The 16,086-nt window shown below is 34.3% G+C and overlaps 1 protein-coding gene across 2 annotated transcripts in view; it reads left to right on the top strand.

Annotated features, from left to right (window-relative positions):
• The window catches only part of GABRA2 (gamma-aminobutyric acid type A receptor subunit alpha2), a 120,558-nt gene that overhangs the window by 62,702 nt on the left and 41,770 nt on the right, over nucleotides 1-16,086 (top strand). For both annotated transcript variants that reach the window (XM_032334214.1, XM_032334213.1), the window contains exons 5-8: nucleotides 4,813-5,033; nucleotides 7,485-7,567; nucleotides 12,462-12,605; nucleotides 13,654-13,806. In XM_032334214.1, the coding sequence (XP_032190105.1) occupies nucleotides 4,813-5,033; nucleotides 7,485-7,567; nucleotides 12,462-12,605; nucleotides 13,654-13,806 (601 nt within the window). The remainder of the gene's footprint in view (nucleotides 1-4,812; nucleotides 5,034-7,484; nucleotides 7,568-12,461; nucleotides 12,606-13,653; nucleotides 13,807-16,086) is intronic.

Raw genomic sequence — 16,086 nt, 5'->3', positions numbered from 1 at the left:
TAAAAGAACTTGCTGCTTGCAATGGCCTTATGCCACAGTAACCATTATTCCAGGGTACGATATGTGCTTAAGATGAATGTCATCATTAGGAAACAGTGGTTATAAACTCATACTTTAAATAGCCCCATTGATAATTATAAATTTGCTTTGCAGATTTCTTGTAAGACTTGATTAGGTCACCATCCTTTATGTGGCTAATGAAGACCTCAGGTTAGGCACAGATACTCGTTGTTCGCTGCTGTTGTTCACTTGTGCTTGCGTAATGATTAGTGTTTTCTTCGATCCGTGCTGTCATTTAGCAATGATCTTTTGAAGCCATTTGTCTATTTTTGTTCGAGTTAGTTTAATCAAAACTAAATTCTATAACTTGCAAATTCACCTGATTCTAAATCACAAAACTGAGAGCAATTGAAGGAGACGTCACTCGACCATTCCTGAGTGGTTTACCTCTACGACCAGCATCGACTTACGGGGGCAGTGAGAGTGCCAGCATGGTTCTTTATATTCTCTATTAGCAAGGCTTCAGTCACTGCTTTAATTAATTAATTAATTTATAATATTTTACTTATTTATTTGACAGAGATCACAAGTAGGCAGAGAGGCAGGTGGGGGTAGGGGAAGCAGGCTCCCTGCTGAGCAGAGAGCCCAATGCGGGGCTCGATCCCAGGACCCTGGGATCATGACCTGAGCCGAAGGCAGAGGCTTTCACTCACTGAGCCACCCAGGCACCTCTGTTTGACACTGTTTATCTCTACATGCTTCTTAAATTTTCTTTTTTCTTAGTTTGGTATTTTCCTTTCCTGCTATTGTGTGTGTGTGTGTGTGTGTGTGTGTGTGTATTTCTGCTCTTCAGTGACTCATTTTCTTTAATTTTCTAGAATATTTTCCTCCTTATTTTTATAAGTTAATCATGACACATCTATATAAGTGATCCCTTCGATCTTCATAATTTTAATGGTCACTGCTAAAACAATACAGTCTGGGGATATGTCCGATATTTAAGTAATCATATTAAATGTAAATGGACTGAATTACCATTATATCCAAAGATATTTTTAATAAATTGGAAATGGTATCTTCAGAACATAGTCTCTTATTAAAATCCAGCAAAATTATACATCAATGACAAAAATATAATTAAGGAAACCAATACATTTGGAAATACAAACGTACTTCACTTATCTCCTACATAAAGAAAAAGAAAAGCCATAATGGGAATTAAAAATTGTCTTTGATTGAATAATACTGAAAATACTATTAATTATGCTTATTATATAACTGTAGTAACCATGACTTTGGGATTAATGCAGGGATAGATAAACAATAGAAAAGAAGAGAAATCTCAGAAACATGGACACTGGGTACATAGGTATGGACACTATATACATCAGAGAAATGTCATTACAAATCTGTGGAGAAAGATTTATCAGTCAATAAATAGTACTAGGAAGTTGAAAACAAACAAACAAACCAACAAAAAAAAATGTTGAATTTTTTTCTCATACATAATAATTCCACAACCTAAATGTTAAAAAGCAGAACTTTCGCATCTTTAGAAGAAATGTACAAGGATGTATTTATGATATTTGCATACCTTTATAATCTTAATTATAATTCTTACTGAGTAGTAAATATACTGAATAGTATATTTAATATTTAAAATATTTATATTCAGAAAATGTAAATAATTTCTGTAACTCAATAATAAAAAGACAACCCAAGAGGAAATGGAGTACATGAAATAAACAGACCCTTCATAAAAAGTAGAGTGTTTAATAAATATATGAAAATACGTTAAATTTCACTAGTCAATAGAGAAATCCAATGGTAGAAGTATTAGCCATTCCACACTATTCACAATGGCTAAAATGAAATATTCTATTTATATCAAGTTGTACAGAAACAAGAGAGTTCATGGGTACAGACCTCTAGGATTTCAATTTGAAAATATCTTGTTATGTTGAGGATATACATAAAATACATTATGGTATTCCCACATGTAGGTTTACTCTACAGCAGTGGTGGACATTCTGTGAGCCATCAGCCAAATCCTATCAGTTACCTATTTTTATAAACAAAGACCTACTGGAATATAACCACTCTGACTCATTTATGTATCATCAGTGAAGACTTTCACACTACAGTAGCAAAATTGGGTGGTTGTAATACCATATAACTTGTAAAGCCTCCAGTGTTTATTAATTGGCCCTTTACAGAGAAAGTTTGATCTGGTTTAGAGTAACTCTTAGGTCTTTGTCCTGAAACTGTAGTATAATAATGTTTGTAGCAGTATTACTTGCTATATAACAGATTGGAAATAGAAAAAAAAAGTTAAGAACATAGAAAAAGGGTGAATATTGTGAAATATTCTTAAAAGATAATGCTATGTAGCAATGGAAATGAATCAAAGTACTAGATAAATTACCATGAATGAATTTCAATAATGTAGCTAAGAAAGTTAGTGTCAGGAAAGTATACACACTATATGATACCATTTACATAAATGTTGAAAATGTGATATGGAAACATATATTTATGTGGTAAATATTTAAGCACCTGTATGGGAATGATAAACGCCAAATCCAAGATAATTATTTCCTTGGAGAGTTAGGGGAATGTGATTGAGGAGGAATAAATGAGAGAGAAGTCTTCAATAATATTTGAGGTGGCATTTCTGCTGGCAATGGTTACAAGATGTTTATTATATTCTTTATACTCTCATATATGTCTGAAAACAAACTAAGATAATGCACAGATGAAAGCCACGGTGCCTTTTGTGAAGATTTGCAAGCTTGTCTGGAGGCAGAGGAACAAACATATCATTGCAGCATGGAATCTTAGAGTAATAGAACACTTTACGAGTAATGAAGATACACAGACATCTGGCTATGCATTTTCTGGGTGTTCAAAGGACTGAGAGTGTGGTTAGGAGTAGTTCCTGACTCAGGCAGGTAAGAAACTTGCTTTAGATGAGAAATAGTAAGAAGTGGGGATTGTTAAAATTGCCTACAACAAAATGTGAGTACCTGGGTGGAGTGGGTGGGAGAGAAGAGGCACAGATCATTCTCAGCAGGTTGACAGACATACTTAGGACACCATCAATGCTCAGAAACAGTGTTCCTGAGAACACTTTTCAAAAAGAACTCACCTGAAGCTTCCTGCTTATAAACCTTGTGTATCTCTTATAGGGTAAATCTGCAGGAAATGATTGCCTTAGCAACAGCTTCTGAAACAGATAAAACTTATCATAATTTTACAGAAATGGAAAATTTGAGTTTGATGTTTTATAGAAAGTTGTAAAATGCATTCAATTTTCCTGGACAAATAAATGTCTTAGGTATTCACATTAGGCTTGGACTTGAGGGAACCATAATTGGAAAGAAACACTTGCATAAACACTTAGATAGTGAAGATTCACCTCTTAATCTAGATGTTTTTTTTAAAAAAACTGAGTTACATCTATACAGAATTGAACATTTTAAAATTAGGACTAAACTACTGAGAGTGAGTATCAGTTTAATCATGAAATTGTCTCCTAAGGATCAGGGACACAGCCCAGAGCCTTCGCTTACTTCCTGTTCATATATCATGACCTATGGCTGATACTTATTTTCTTCATCCATTCAGTTTTTGAGACATCACTGGAATCACTTACTTGATTAAAGTTTGTACAAATAATTTGATCTTTTCATAAGTACATGGCCTTTTTAATCTATCCTTTTTCATATGCATAATTTTGGTTGAATGAAATTGCTAATTGCTAAGGTGTTTATTTCAAATATGATGACTGTGGCTTTGGGCTCAAAGGATAGTTTCTGAATTTCCATTCTCAAGTGTGTAAGTGAGTATTTTGATGATCTGTCATGTAAGTGTTTGCACAAAAACTCATTGACAAAAATTTTAACATCTAATAGATTATCAGTATTATTCACAATTGTGAATTGGACCTCGTGTCTAAAATGTATACAGTTTATTCTAAAAAGGACAGAGAGAGAGAGAGAGGAAGGCAGGGAATAGGGGAATGAGAAAGGAGGTGAGAAAGTCATACTGATTGATTAAGCAACCTCAAAGTGTTGAACAGTGGTAATATAGGAATTGACCACTAGCTCATCTGTATAAATATTTAAAAGTACATTTTAACCTGAGGGCATTTATTTGTAAAATATTTGTATTTTTATGATTACAATAACTTGTCTAAGTATTTTTATTACAATAAATTTTATAAAATAAACTCTATTGAAATTATCATCCAGTAATACATTCTTGCTAGCAATATGGTATCTCACCATTTTTTTTTAGGATTAAAAAAGAAATATGATATTTTATAGTTCTTTTAGCAACAGCAGATGATGACTCATACATATTTGACAGTATGTTTAATAGTTGTTTCTTTTTTCCTGCTTTTTTTTTTTTTTTTGGCTGCTGAGAAGGCTGCCTGCTTACCCTTTCTTGAGATAAACTACTTAGAACAATAACCAAGACCCTGCTCCCAAGCATGCTCCCTCTCCTTTACTCCTAAGTTCTAGGATGCAGGAAAGCAGTTTAAGACCTTGTTCGATTGAAAGAGGCCAGGGTAAAGTAGACTTAAACTTTTCTTTTCGTAATATGTGGCTAATTGTATATATACACATGCTTATCTCATTGTAAGTGGCAACATTTATTGATAAAGAAATAATTTTTCAAAACTTTCTTCTCTCAGTATAGTAGTCTCTCTTTTTACACTCTTTTTATTTCTATTTTTGTTGGAATTTTATGGTGACCTTATGTCTGAAACAGTTATTATTTTCCAAAGAATTCTATTTTCTATTTCAGGAATATACAATTGATGTTTTCTTTCGACAAAAATGGAAAGATGAACGGTTAAAATTTAAAGGTCCTATGAACATTCTTCGACTTAACAATTTAATGGCTAGCAAAATCTGGACTCCTGATACCTTCTTTCACAATGGGAAGAAATCAGTCGCTCATAATATGACAATGCCAAATAAGCTTCTTCGAATCCAGGACGATGGGACTCTGCTGTACACAATGAGGTAAGCTTTCAGGTTTGATATATTGCACTTAAGTACTGAAAATCCATGTATTAAACAAACAACCTAGCTGTCAAGTATTAGCACAAATTGAACATTTTTATAACAGATTATTGAGGTACCCATAGCATGCTTTATAAATCCCTAGATATTAAAATAAGATTAAACAGGGCACCTGAGTGACTCAGTCTGTCAAGCATGTGACTCCTGATTTCTGCTCATGTCGTGATCTCAGGGCCGTGAGATTAAACCCCGTGTCTAGCTTTGTGCTGGGCATGGAGCCCGCTTAATGAGATTCTCCCTCTGTCTCTCTCTTTCCCTCTGCCCCTCCCCCAATTCATGCACATTTGTACATGCTCTCTCTCTCTAAAAAGGTAAATAAAATAAGATAAAATAGTGTTTATGAGACTGATTATCATCTGAGTGTTAAAACTTAAGCATTACCTTAACTATTAAGAATTTTTTGTCTATTTCTTTTTCACACTACATTTTAATTAATTGCAGCTTGAATGTCATAATTTAAAGTTTCCTTTGTACCATCATGTAATTTTACTTTTAGTATTTCTTCAGATATGCATCAACATTTTAAGTGATTTTTAAGCAGGCTTTTACTTAATATTTTGATCCTCCTTATAAAGTTAATCTAAAGAAAAAAAACTTTTTCAAGAGGTAGTTTTTATTTAATAAGGTTTACAAATACCATAAGCATATATATTAGATTGAACAATATAAATTGCCATTTTGTAAGTCAAATAGTATCACGTAGCATAAATTTCATATGATTCAACCTTTAAAAAATTATCTAAAGAAGGGCACCTGGGCAGCTCAGTCAGGGAAGCATCTGACTTTGGCTCAGGTCATGATCTCGGGGTCCTGGGATAGAGCCCAGTATCAAGTTCCCAGTCTGGTGGGGAGTCTGCTTGTCCCTTTCCCTTTGCCCCTCCCCCGCCCATTCTCTCTCTCTCAAAGAAATAGATAAAATTTTTTTTTAAAAATTAAATACACAGTTGCTGACTGTATATTTACATATACAGTATATATTTTATATTTACAGTATAGCAACTACTACATTTTAACTCTACTCATAAATTAATCTTTTAAAATAAGTTACTTATATAAGAAAGAAAACAATCACAAACCTAATAAAGTGATGTATAACCTAAAAATTAAATGCTTAAGAAAGGCTTTAAAACATGGGTAATTTTTATTAGCATTAAATATAGATTAAAAAAAATATATAGATTAGATATGTGTTCTAAACATTTGATATGTTATTATTTCATATGAAATGTTAGGTGGTAGATTTCAGTTGTATAAGTTATTTAAAAAGCGACAAAAATATAATCCTGATCTTTAAAGAAAAAATTCTTGAGAACTGATTACTAAATGGCCCTTGCCTAAAATGGAAGTGCTAGCTATTCTGTGCCTCTCTCTCTGAATTTTATAATACAGATGCAATATCCCTGTTGGTTTTACACTTTGAATATTCCCGTGGATTAAGACAATGATGGGAAATTTTGGCTTTAAACAAAATGTTGGCAGAGAACATACAGTTTTAGAAAATATTTCTTGGTGTTCTACTTAAATGCTCTCCTAGAAGTATACATAATAATTAAATTGTTGGCCACATTTGTTTTGCTTGTCATAGGAGTCTTCTCTAAGTTCAGTTTAATACCATTTCTATCCATTTTACCTGTGTGTGAAATGGAATAATTGATGACTGTCTTTATAACAAGTTCGCTATGATTACTCTTTTTTTTTTTTTGCTGTGATTACTCTTTAATGTGATCATGTAGATATAGAAAAACAATATTTATTTAACAATACATTGCTTATGTCCATAATTTAGCCCATAGTCTAGTTTCAACAAGGTATTTCTAAGAGGCATATCTATATACTATCTGTATCTACTTCTATATTTAAATCCATGTACCTGTATATAGTATGTATAGTATGTGATACTCCTTCAGAGTTGACATATTTTGGAGGAAACGCCTATGAGCTAGTATTGAATTCTTGTATCAGTTTTGTTCTATGGTTGTTGATGACATGAAGAAGGAAAATAGCATTCTTTTCATGATAGGGAATTTTTTTTCTTTTTTTCCCCCCAGGATCGTAAATGTCATAGTGAATGTTAATGTGAAAATAGCCCTTCAAAAATGTGTATATAACTTCTTTACTTCTTAATTAAAAAAAAAAAAAAAAACTTCTTTAGTTCTTAACAAACCACAGAGTTCCAAATGTTTGTAAATAAATATTGTTATTTGAGCTCAGTTTTTGTATATGCTAATGTATTCTGAAGGATGGCCTAAATAAACATTTACATGTGAATTAGCCTAATTCAATGCTATAAGGAAAGTCCTACCTTACCCTTGATGCTGTTGAGAACAGGGAGGAGTGATTAATCTTGACTTGTCAATTTACTTAAACAAAGAGTGAAATTTTTGCTTCTAGGCTTACAGTTCAAGCTGAATGTCCAATGCACTTGGAGGATTTTCCTATGGATGCCCATTCATGTCCTCTGAAATTTGGCAGCTGTAAGTATGGGGATGAAGGTACATGTTCTGGGCCTGTAAAGTCAAGGGTGGTCAACATCATTGCTTACCAGTATAGTTTCTTCTAATATTATGGAATGCTTAATATTTGCCCAGAAAAGTATAGAAGTAAAAGACTTGCTGATTTCCCTCTAGGAACTAATTGTCTAGCCCTATGGCACTCTCAAATATCATTATATATATTTTTTTCTCTTTTTATTTTTTTTTTTTAAAGATTCTATTTATTTATTTGACAGAGAGAGAGATCACAAGTAGGCAGAGCAGTGGGCAGAGAGAGGGGAAAGCAGGCCCCCTGCTGACCAGGGAGCCTGACGTGGGGCTCCATCCCAGGACCCTGAGACCATGACCCAAGCCAAAGGCAGAGGCTTTACCCACTGAGCCACCCAGGCGCCCCATCAAATATCATTATATTTTACTCATGATGTTTAAATTATCACTTTACTGCCACTAAAGAATATCATGTGTTTTTATACATGGGAAGGTAATTCAGGAGCTGCTTGTGAAGGTCAAGACCATGTCATTTACTTTCTTTTCCAAGCGCTAGGTCCTTAAAAATGCAATTTTTTTCTTTTTTCTTTTTCTTTTTCTTTTTTTTTTTTTTTTTTGGTAACTAAGAATGAACTGTAAAGGATGGATGGTATTGTTTGTTAAGCCTTTCGCAAATGGCAGGCACAGAAGCTGGCTCTGTGCAATTATCTTCCTACTTTCCAAATAATGGAAGGATTTTTTTTTTTTAAATTTCCTAAAATAAATTTTAAGGAAATGAGTAACTGGATTTCTTATATCTTCTGCTTACCTAAGATATTTCAGAGAAGGCTCTGTGCATTTGGCCATTCTCTAGGTCACTGAGGTTGTATCTTATATGTCAAGTGGAAGCATTCACTCTCCCGGAATAATTGAAAAGAAGGGAGGTCGAATCATCTCCCCAGGCCCACATTTAGGGCAGGTTCACAATAAATTCACGGACACAGCTGGAACAGTTTCTCTGGTGTTAGCATGTCCCATCACCTGACCTTTTCAGAAACCTTGCTCTTTTTATTATCCCCATCTTTATCCATTCGGGGCACCTTTTGACTTTTCATTCACTTGAACAGAAAGGCAGTTCCCTCACCTGGTTAAAAATATGCGTGATTGAATAGGCGCCTTCACTCCGCAGATGTATTAAGTGAAAGAAAAGAGAATGATGGCTAAGATGAATGCAAAGTCCTCTAATGATTTGGATGACCATAGTTTTGTGGAATGAGAAGTTCAGTCTTGTTCTGTTTATTCTTACAAAAGGTGTCAACTCTCAATTTTCTTTGAGAATCTCTTCTTTGTTTAAACAAAGCCTTCTTTTATTGTCATGGAAACTATCACTTCAATACTGGCATTTTTCCCAAAATTATTTAAGATAGTCAATCGTGTTACACGACGTAAACATCATGGAGAAAATCTACAGCAGATGCAGCAGAGAGAAACTCATTTGCATCACATAAATGGCATTAAAAGAAAATTGAAAAGCCTTGATAGCCAACGAAAGGATTTATTCAAAATGCAGTCATGGTATAAGAAGGAAAAGAATTTTTCACTGGACAAGTTAGTGCCATTAAGGCAACAAATATAAATAACGTGATGTCTTAATTCTGAATATGAAATAAATATGCCTGAAAACAGTTTAAATAAAATCTAAAAATCTCTTGTAGTGTATCTACAGAGTAGTTAAATATTGTATGTGTGAGTTTCTGTATCTAGAAGTGATACAGAAAACAAAGTTTATTGTTAAGCATTCTCTAAGTAGTTGTTTTTTATTTTTCTTCATTTATTTTCTGACACATTGAATAAACAATTTGATTTGTATATTCTTTTATTTATCCTTGCCAATAGTAAGTGGTTGATATTTAAGTGTTAAAAAGATGGACTTTATGGGCACCCTGGGTGGCGCAGTGGGCGAAGCATTAGACTTGACTTCAGCTCAGGTCATGATCTCAGGGTCTTGAGATAAATCCCGATTCAAGGCTCCTCAGAGAGCATGGTGCCTCCTTGAGATTGATTCTCTCTCTCTCCCTTCCTCCCACCCCCAGTTCTCTCTCTGTCTCTAGCAAATAAATAAATAAATAAATATTAATAAAATTAAAAAGTATGGGTATTAGCATGTTGTAATATATTAACAAGCCAACACAAGCTTTAAACTGCCTTAAAATGTTGACACAACAGGTTTTGTCAGAAGCTGTCGTGCCTTTGCCTTCTAGTTTTTTATTCCTCTCTTGCTTAAAAGCCCCCTAAAGTGATAGAATTTCTGGAAATTTATCATTGTTCTTAAAGATACATCTTTTGTATAAGTTTATAATTTTGAATTCCTTTTTGTTTTGCTTTATTTCTGTTGCCTCACGTCTTTATGTATTTTCTTGCTGCTTAACATGATTTAAAATTTCTTAAATGGGAGTCTGGATATGTTCTGTGCATTGATCCAAAAGAAATTATGTCATCTTTTGGGATGAAAATTAATAAAAAGGATTCAGGAATTTTTTTTTTTCTGGTTACCAAATACTAAGAATCAGTCAGGATGGATTTGATGTTTAATGCAGATGATGACTGAAAAATGGGTTATTTAACAGAATTAAATGAAATTATTCAATGAAAATCTAATTTAGAGGTGGAATTTATAGGGAAATTTGTAAACCACACTATCTTTCTCTCCTTTATACTTTACTGAAAAATAGTGCAGTGGTCTCCTGGTTTATATGTGTGTTGGTGGACTGGGAACGCCTCTAAGCTGCATGACTTTCTGCTCTATTTTCTCTTACTAGTCTCATAATCTAAAAATCATCTTCCTAGCTAACTAATCAAATGCTATAATTCCTTTTTAAAGGACATGGGCAGGATCACTTACCTTCTTTAGCATATCCTTGGGATCCTCCACAGATTCCATCTTCCGTAAAAGTAAATAACGTAATTCAAATATGAAGAGTTTATTGATTAATCTAACAAAAACAAACAGAACTTTTTCTGGGTGACAGGCCCTGTGCCAGGTGCAAGCGCTGTAGTTATGAACAAGATAGAGTCCTTGCCCCTCGGTGTCTCACTAGTTTCTTAAAAAGGTCACTGCATTTGTAGGGTTTCATTTTCTCTTATTTATATTTAAAAATAAACATCAAAATTCAAGAGTGGAATCATTATACTTTAAAAAAGTTCATAATTTATTGATATTCACAACTACTAATGCTTATTCATAGAAAAAACCCACTGATAATGTGCAAATGGGGTGCTAGTTACCCACATTACTACTGTCCCTTACTTAATCATAGCAGCAGAATCACCAATGATTAACTAATCGAAATTAATACAAATTTAGATCCTAGAGTAACTAGAATTCATTCATATGCAAACTATAGGACTATATTTGCTATATATATATGCACATTTATAAAGATACACACACATCTACATATTTTTAGAGTTCTATTTCAAAAAAATTGTTTAACAGAATGTAATTATGGATATAGGTGAATATGTGTACAATGAAAACAGTATTTCATTGATAGGAGCATTTAGTAGTAACATGCAGAAACCAGACAACATTGTAGTATGTCATTAAGACACACAGCCAATAAGACACGAACTCATGAACATTCCCTTTATTGTGACTGATGCTTAAGTGTGAGTTGGTCTGTGATCTGTCAACATCAGACCAAGGTAAGTAGCAGGTCCACCCCAGAACAAAGTTATCAAACTGGAAGACTTATATATGGCCTGTAAATGAACTTTTCCCAGAGTCCTAGAGATCTAGTGGGCAGAGATATTGCTGGAAACGCTAGTCCTTACACTGAGAATGTAACTGTGATACTGAGTTTTGCTCAAGAACCAGGAGTAGCTAATACTTCTAAACATTCTCATGAGCAAAAGTACAAAGAAGTTCTTCAAAAAGACAATACTATAGTAAGAATTGGCTGTTAATTCCACTGTTGAGGGACTTCCGGCATGGAGAGGTCAGCTGCTCCCCTCCGGGACATCCAGGCTTAAAGGAAATGCCAGGGCCAGAGAGCAGCTAAGACAATTCTAGTGCTAGAATTATCTAACTTCCACTAAGTTCTGTATCTTCGGCCAGATAAATCAGAAGGTTATACTTGGTCTGTATGTGTTTTATCTCTAGCCAATCCATAATGGAGGTGCTATGAAAGTATAGTCCAGTGAAGTCTGTGTGCATTAATTTTAAAATGGACATGTTTTAAGGAGTATTTGATGAAACTATAGCATTCTGATTTATTTTTACATGTTCTGCAACAATTAGTTCTCATTCTTTTAATGGAATGCATTGTATCATGAGAGCTAAGTCATGTAATTCTTAACTAGGTGAAGGTTTTGAAGAAAAACCTATGAAACAAACTACGAAAATTGTACTTAAAATAAATAGATTGCATTTCATCAGTATTCTCATATGATAATAAGTTCCTTTTATGCCCAGAGAGTAATATCAATTTGAATTATAAATGTTATTTCATGAGTGATTGCTATTTCCAAATAAACCATTTAAGTGGGCTTTAGGCATTTATAACCTGTGTACTACAATGTCTTTATATATTACTTTGAAACTATGGTGGACGTTTTAACCATCTCAGGACCCAGGGATTTTTGCAGGCTCTGAAGAGAAATTTGCTGTTCACTTCTCAAAGTGGTTGCACTGAAAATATTCTTTGGTCATGATTTTCTCTCTTGATCTACTTCATACCCTTCATGTTAAAAATTGTAAATTTCAAAGATATATTTACTATACAAAATAGTATCTATAAAATCAGTTTTTATAATAAATAGTGATTATATGCAACATATAACCCTTGACATTGCACTTTATTGATGATTTATACTAAAGTGCTTAAATTTTTTTTCTGATTTCCTACAGATGCCTACACAACCTCAGAGGTCACTTATATTTGGACTTATAACGCATCTGATTCAGTACAAGTTGCTCCTGATGGCTCCAGGTTAAACCAGTATGATCTGCTGGGCCAATCAATTGGAAAAGAAACAATTAAATCCAGTACAGGTTAGTAAAATGATTCTTAAACTAGTTTCTAAGAAAATCGATGGGTTGAATTCACTAAATTCACGTTAGTTTGCTTAGAAAGTTTTGTTCTTGGGGTCCAGGAACTAGCAGCATATATTGTAGGAGCTTTTTAGATATTTACTGTCTCTGACCTGACCCCTTACTCAATTAAGATCTGTATTTTAAGAAGATCCAAGGAGATTCTAAGGAGGTTTACATAAAGTTTGAGAAACACTGGGTTAAAATATACTGTCAGTTCAAAAAAAGTGTTACTCTGCAGACAAGCCAATTTTATCATCAAACAGTGTCACAGTTTTCCTAATTCTTTTCCTCCTATTCAGAATAGTTTGTGACTATTCAACTCTTGAATTTTGGATCATTACTACTGGTGGGTGCGGGAAAACTGATGACCTTCCTAAGGATCCCACTCCTCTAAGCAAGCTGCCATGTTGAACTAATGATTTTATCTCTGGCAAATCTAACCCCCGGGAAGCAGAAAGGAAAGGCTCCCAGGGTTGGATAGAAATGACAACAGTGGATTAGAGTCGATGTACACAATTGAGAGATTCAGAATAGTGACAGGGTCAAAAATGGAAAATTTGGACCAAAGCCTGGGGTTAGTCTTAGAGATGTGGCCAGAGACTGACCCTTTAAAAAGCCAGGGAATTCAAACAATCAAAGCAGAGGCTTGAAGTTGGTACCAGTGGGGATGAGAGATCTGAGCACGTAAGATAATTCATGGTCACAGAGCATTTGCGAATCCTGTATCTTTTTGTTCAGTAGGCATGACCGGGAAAGAAAAACAAATGTCATGCCTTGGATATGTCGTGCAAGTTTCTTGGTAATATTAAAATTCTCTTAAATATTCTTGCTGTGCTAAAGAGGCATTTAAAGGTTTATACTTCTCATGTCGTATATGTGATAAATTCTTCTTCTTTTTTTTTTTTTTTTAAATCGGGGATTGTTCTTTCTCAAATCCGTTCCATTTCCAAAATGTTCAAACTATTGACTATTACCGTTCCTTAAGCTTCTTAAATTTTTCTTCTAGGTGAATATACCGTAATGACAGCTCATTTCCACTTGAAAAGAAAAATTGGGTATTTTGTGATTCAGACATATCTGCCTTGCATCATGACTGTCATTCTCTCCCAAGTGTCATTCTGGCTTAACAGAGAATCTGTGCCTGCAAGAACTGTGTTTGGTGAGTGAACAGCTACACACTCTTGTGGAGCACATTGTATTTTGTAGCGTACTTTCAAATGCTTTCTCTCTCTTGAGACTCACACCAACAAATCTGTGGTGTTGGGGCAGGGCATGTTGGCTCCACGTTATAGACGAGGAAGCTGAGGCTGACAGAGGCAAAATACAGAGTTCGTGCCACACTATTAATAAAAGGTATAAACACTACTCAGATCTTTTGGAAGCACATTTGGGTCTTCTTTCTGTTTTGCTTCTTTTCTCATTTTGCTTTCCATCATTTGTTTTCATGCTAATTTAAGGGGAATGTTCTTAGAGGCTTTGACTTGGCGTATAACAGTACCATATTTCTCGGCTTTCCATGTTTATTTTTGCTCTGATTTGTTTTTAGATGGACAAAGAGGATCTTTGTGTTTCAGGTTAGAGAGAGAAAGGGAAGAAGAAAAAGAGAAAGAGACTCCTCATTCACTACCACTAGTGTGTTTAATAACAAAGTTAATTCTCTTGATTTAAACCATGCAAGGGGTGGGAGTTGGCTTCTCCTTCTGTCCCTTTCCACTGCTCCTGCTCCTGCTCTCTCTCACGCTCTCACTGGTGTGTGCTCTCTCTCTCTCTCTCTCTCAAATAAATAAATAAAATCTTAAAAGAAAAAAAAATGTAGGGGAATGACTGCTTTTTGGATGAAGGAACTAGGCTGAGCACATTTTGTGCAAAGTAGATTGTCTTTTTGTGTTTGGTACCTTCATTCATTTAGGAAAGTTTTATGGAAAATCCAGTGTATTGGATATTGCACCAAGCCCTAGAGCTCAAATACATGTAAAATACAGTTTCTACATCCGGCTAGTTCAGTATAGTGAAGGGCAACAAGATAGGCAGAAAAGATAATGGCAACACAGGTTAATGGGTTATAAAAGAGGTACATACAAGTTGCAAGATAACAAGAGAGCTGATTAAGTAGCTTCATCAACATTTGAGCTAAGTTTCTTTCTTTTTAGTTAAGTTTTTATTTAATTTTAATTCCAATATATTCAACATGCAGCATTATATTAGTTTCAGTGTACAATATAGTGACTTAACCATTCTATACATCATTACTCAGTTCTTAGCATAAGTATGCTCTTAATCCCCTTCACCTATTTCACCCATTCCCCCACCCAACTCCCCTCTAAAATGCTGTATTTTCAATGATTACCCTCTGTTAAAGTTATTGGGCTAAGGCTTGAAGGATGAGTGGGAGTTTCTCAGACGGATGAGATGGGGCAAAAATCCTAGCCTAAAAGGATCAAATACACATAACATCAAGGGATGAAAGCACATAGTGTGTTCAGTGACAGCTATTTCAGTGTCTGTGTAGACACAATAGATAGAATTATAGTTTAAGACCTAAAGAGAACAGCCTTGTATGCCATGCTAATACAGTGCATCTTTATCTTATGGGCTAGAGCAACCCATTTTAGTATTCTGGAAGCATAAATATGTAAAACTTTTAGAACAATGCCTGCCATTTAATACATGCTATATAACATTAGCTATTCTCATTACCAAGGCACAAAAATCAGTTTGATTTTCAACACCAGCAATGAATAACTCAACAGCAAATTAAGAAAATGATTCTATTTACAATGGCATCCAAAAGAATGAAATACCTAGGATAAATCTAACCAAGTATGTATAAGACTTGTCCATGGAACACTACTAGACTTTGCTGAGAGAAATTAAAGATTACCTAATTAAATACCTAATTAAAAACCTAACTAAATGGGAAAGATATCCCATGTTCACGGATTAGAAAACAGTACTCTTAAAATGAGAACAATCCCTGAAGTGATCTATAGATTCAATTCGATATCTGTCAAAAAAAAAAAGTTTCTTATTTTGCAGAAATGGAAAAAGCCAATCCTCAAATTCATATAGAATTCCAAGAGGCTCCAAATAGTCAAAATAATATTGATAAAGAAAAATAAAGTTGGTTACTTCACACTTCCCAGTTTCATAACTTACTACAAAGAAAGTTACATTAATCAAACAGTGTAGTACACAATGGAATACTATGCAGCCATCAAAAGAAATGAAATCTTGCCATTTGCGACAACATGGATGGAACTAGAGCGTATCATGCTTAGCGAAATAAGTCAAGCAGAGAAAGACAACTATCATATGATCTCCCTGATATGAGGAAGTGGTGATGCAACATGGGGGCTTAAGTGGGTAGGAGAAGAATAAATGAAACAAGATGGGATTGGGAGGGAGACAAACCATAAGTGACTTTTAATCTCACAAAACA

The sequence above is a fragment of the Mustela erminea genome, chromosome 2, assembly GCF_009829155.1.
Source record: "Mustela erminea isolate mMusErm1 chromosome 2, mMusErm1.Pri, whole genome shotgun sequence".
Lineage (NCBI taxonomy): Eukaryota > Metazoa > Chordata > Mammalia > Carnivora > Mustelidae > Mustela > Mustela erminea.
The sequence above is the reverse complement of the archived record's forward strand: the minus strand, read 5'-3'. Positions and strand labels throughout refer to the sequence as shown.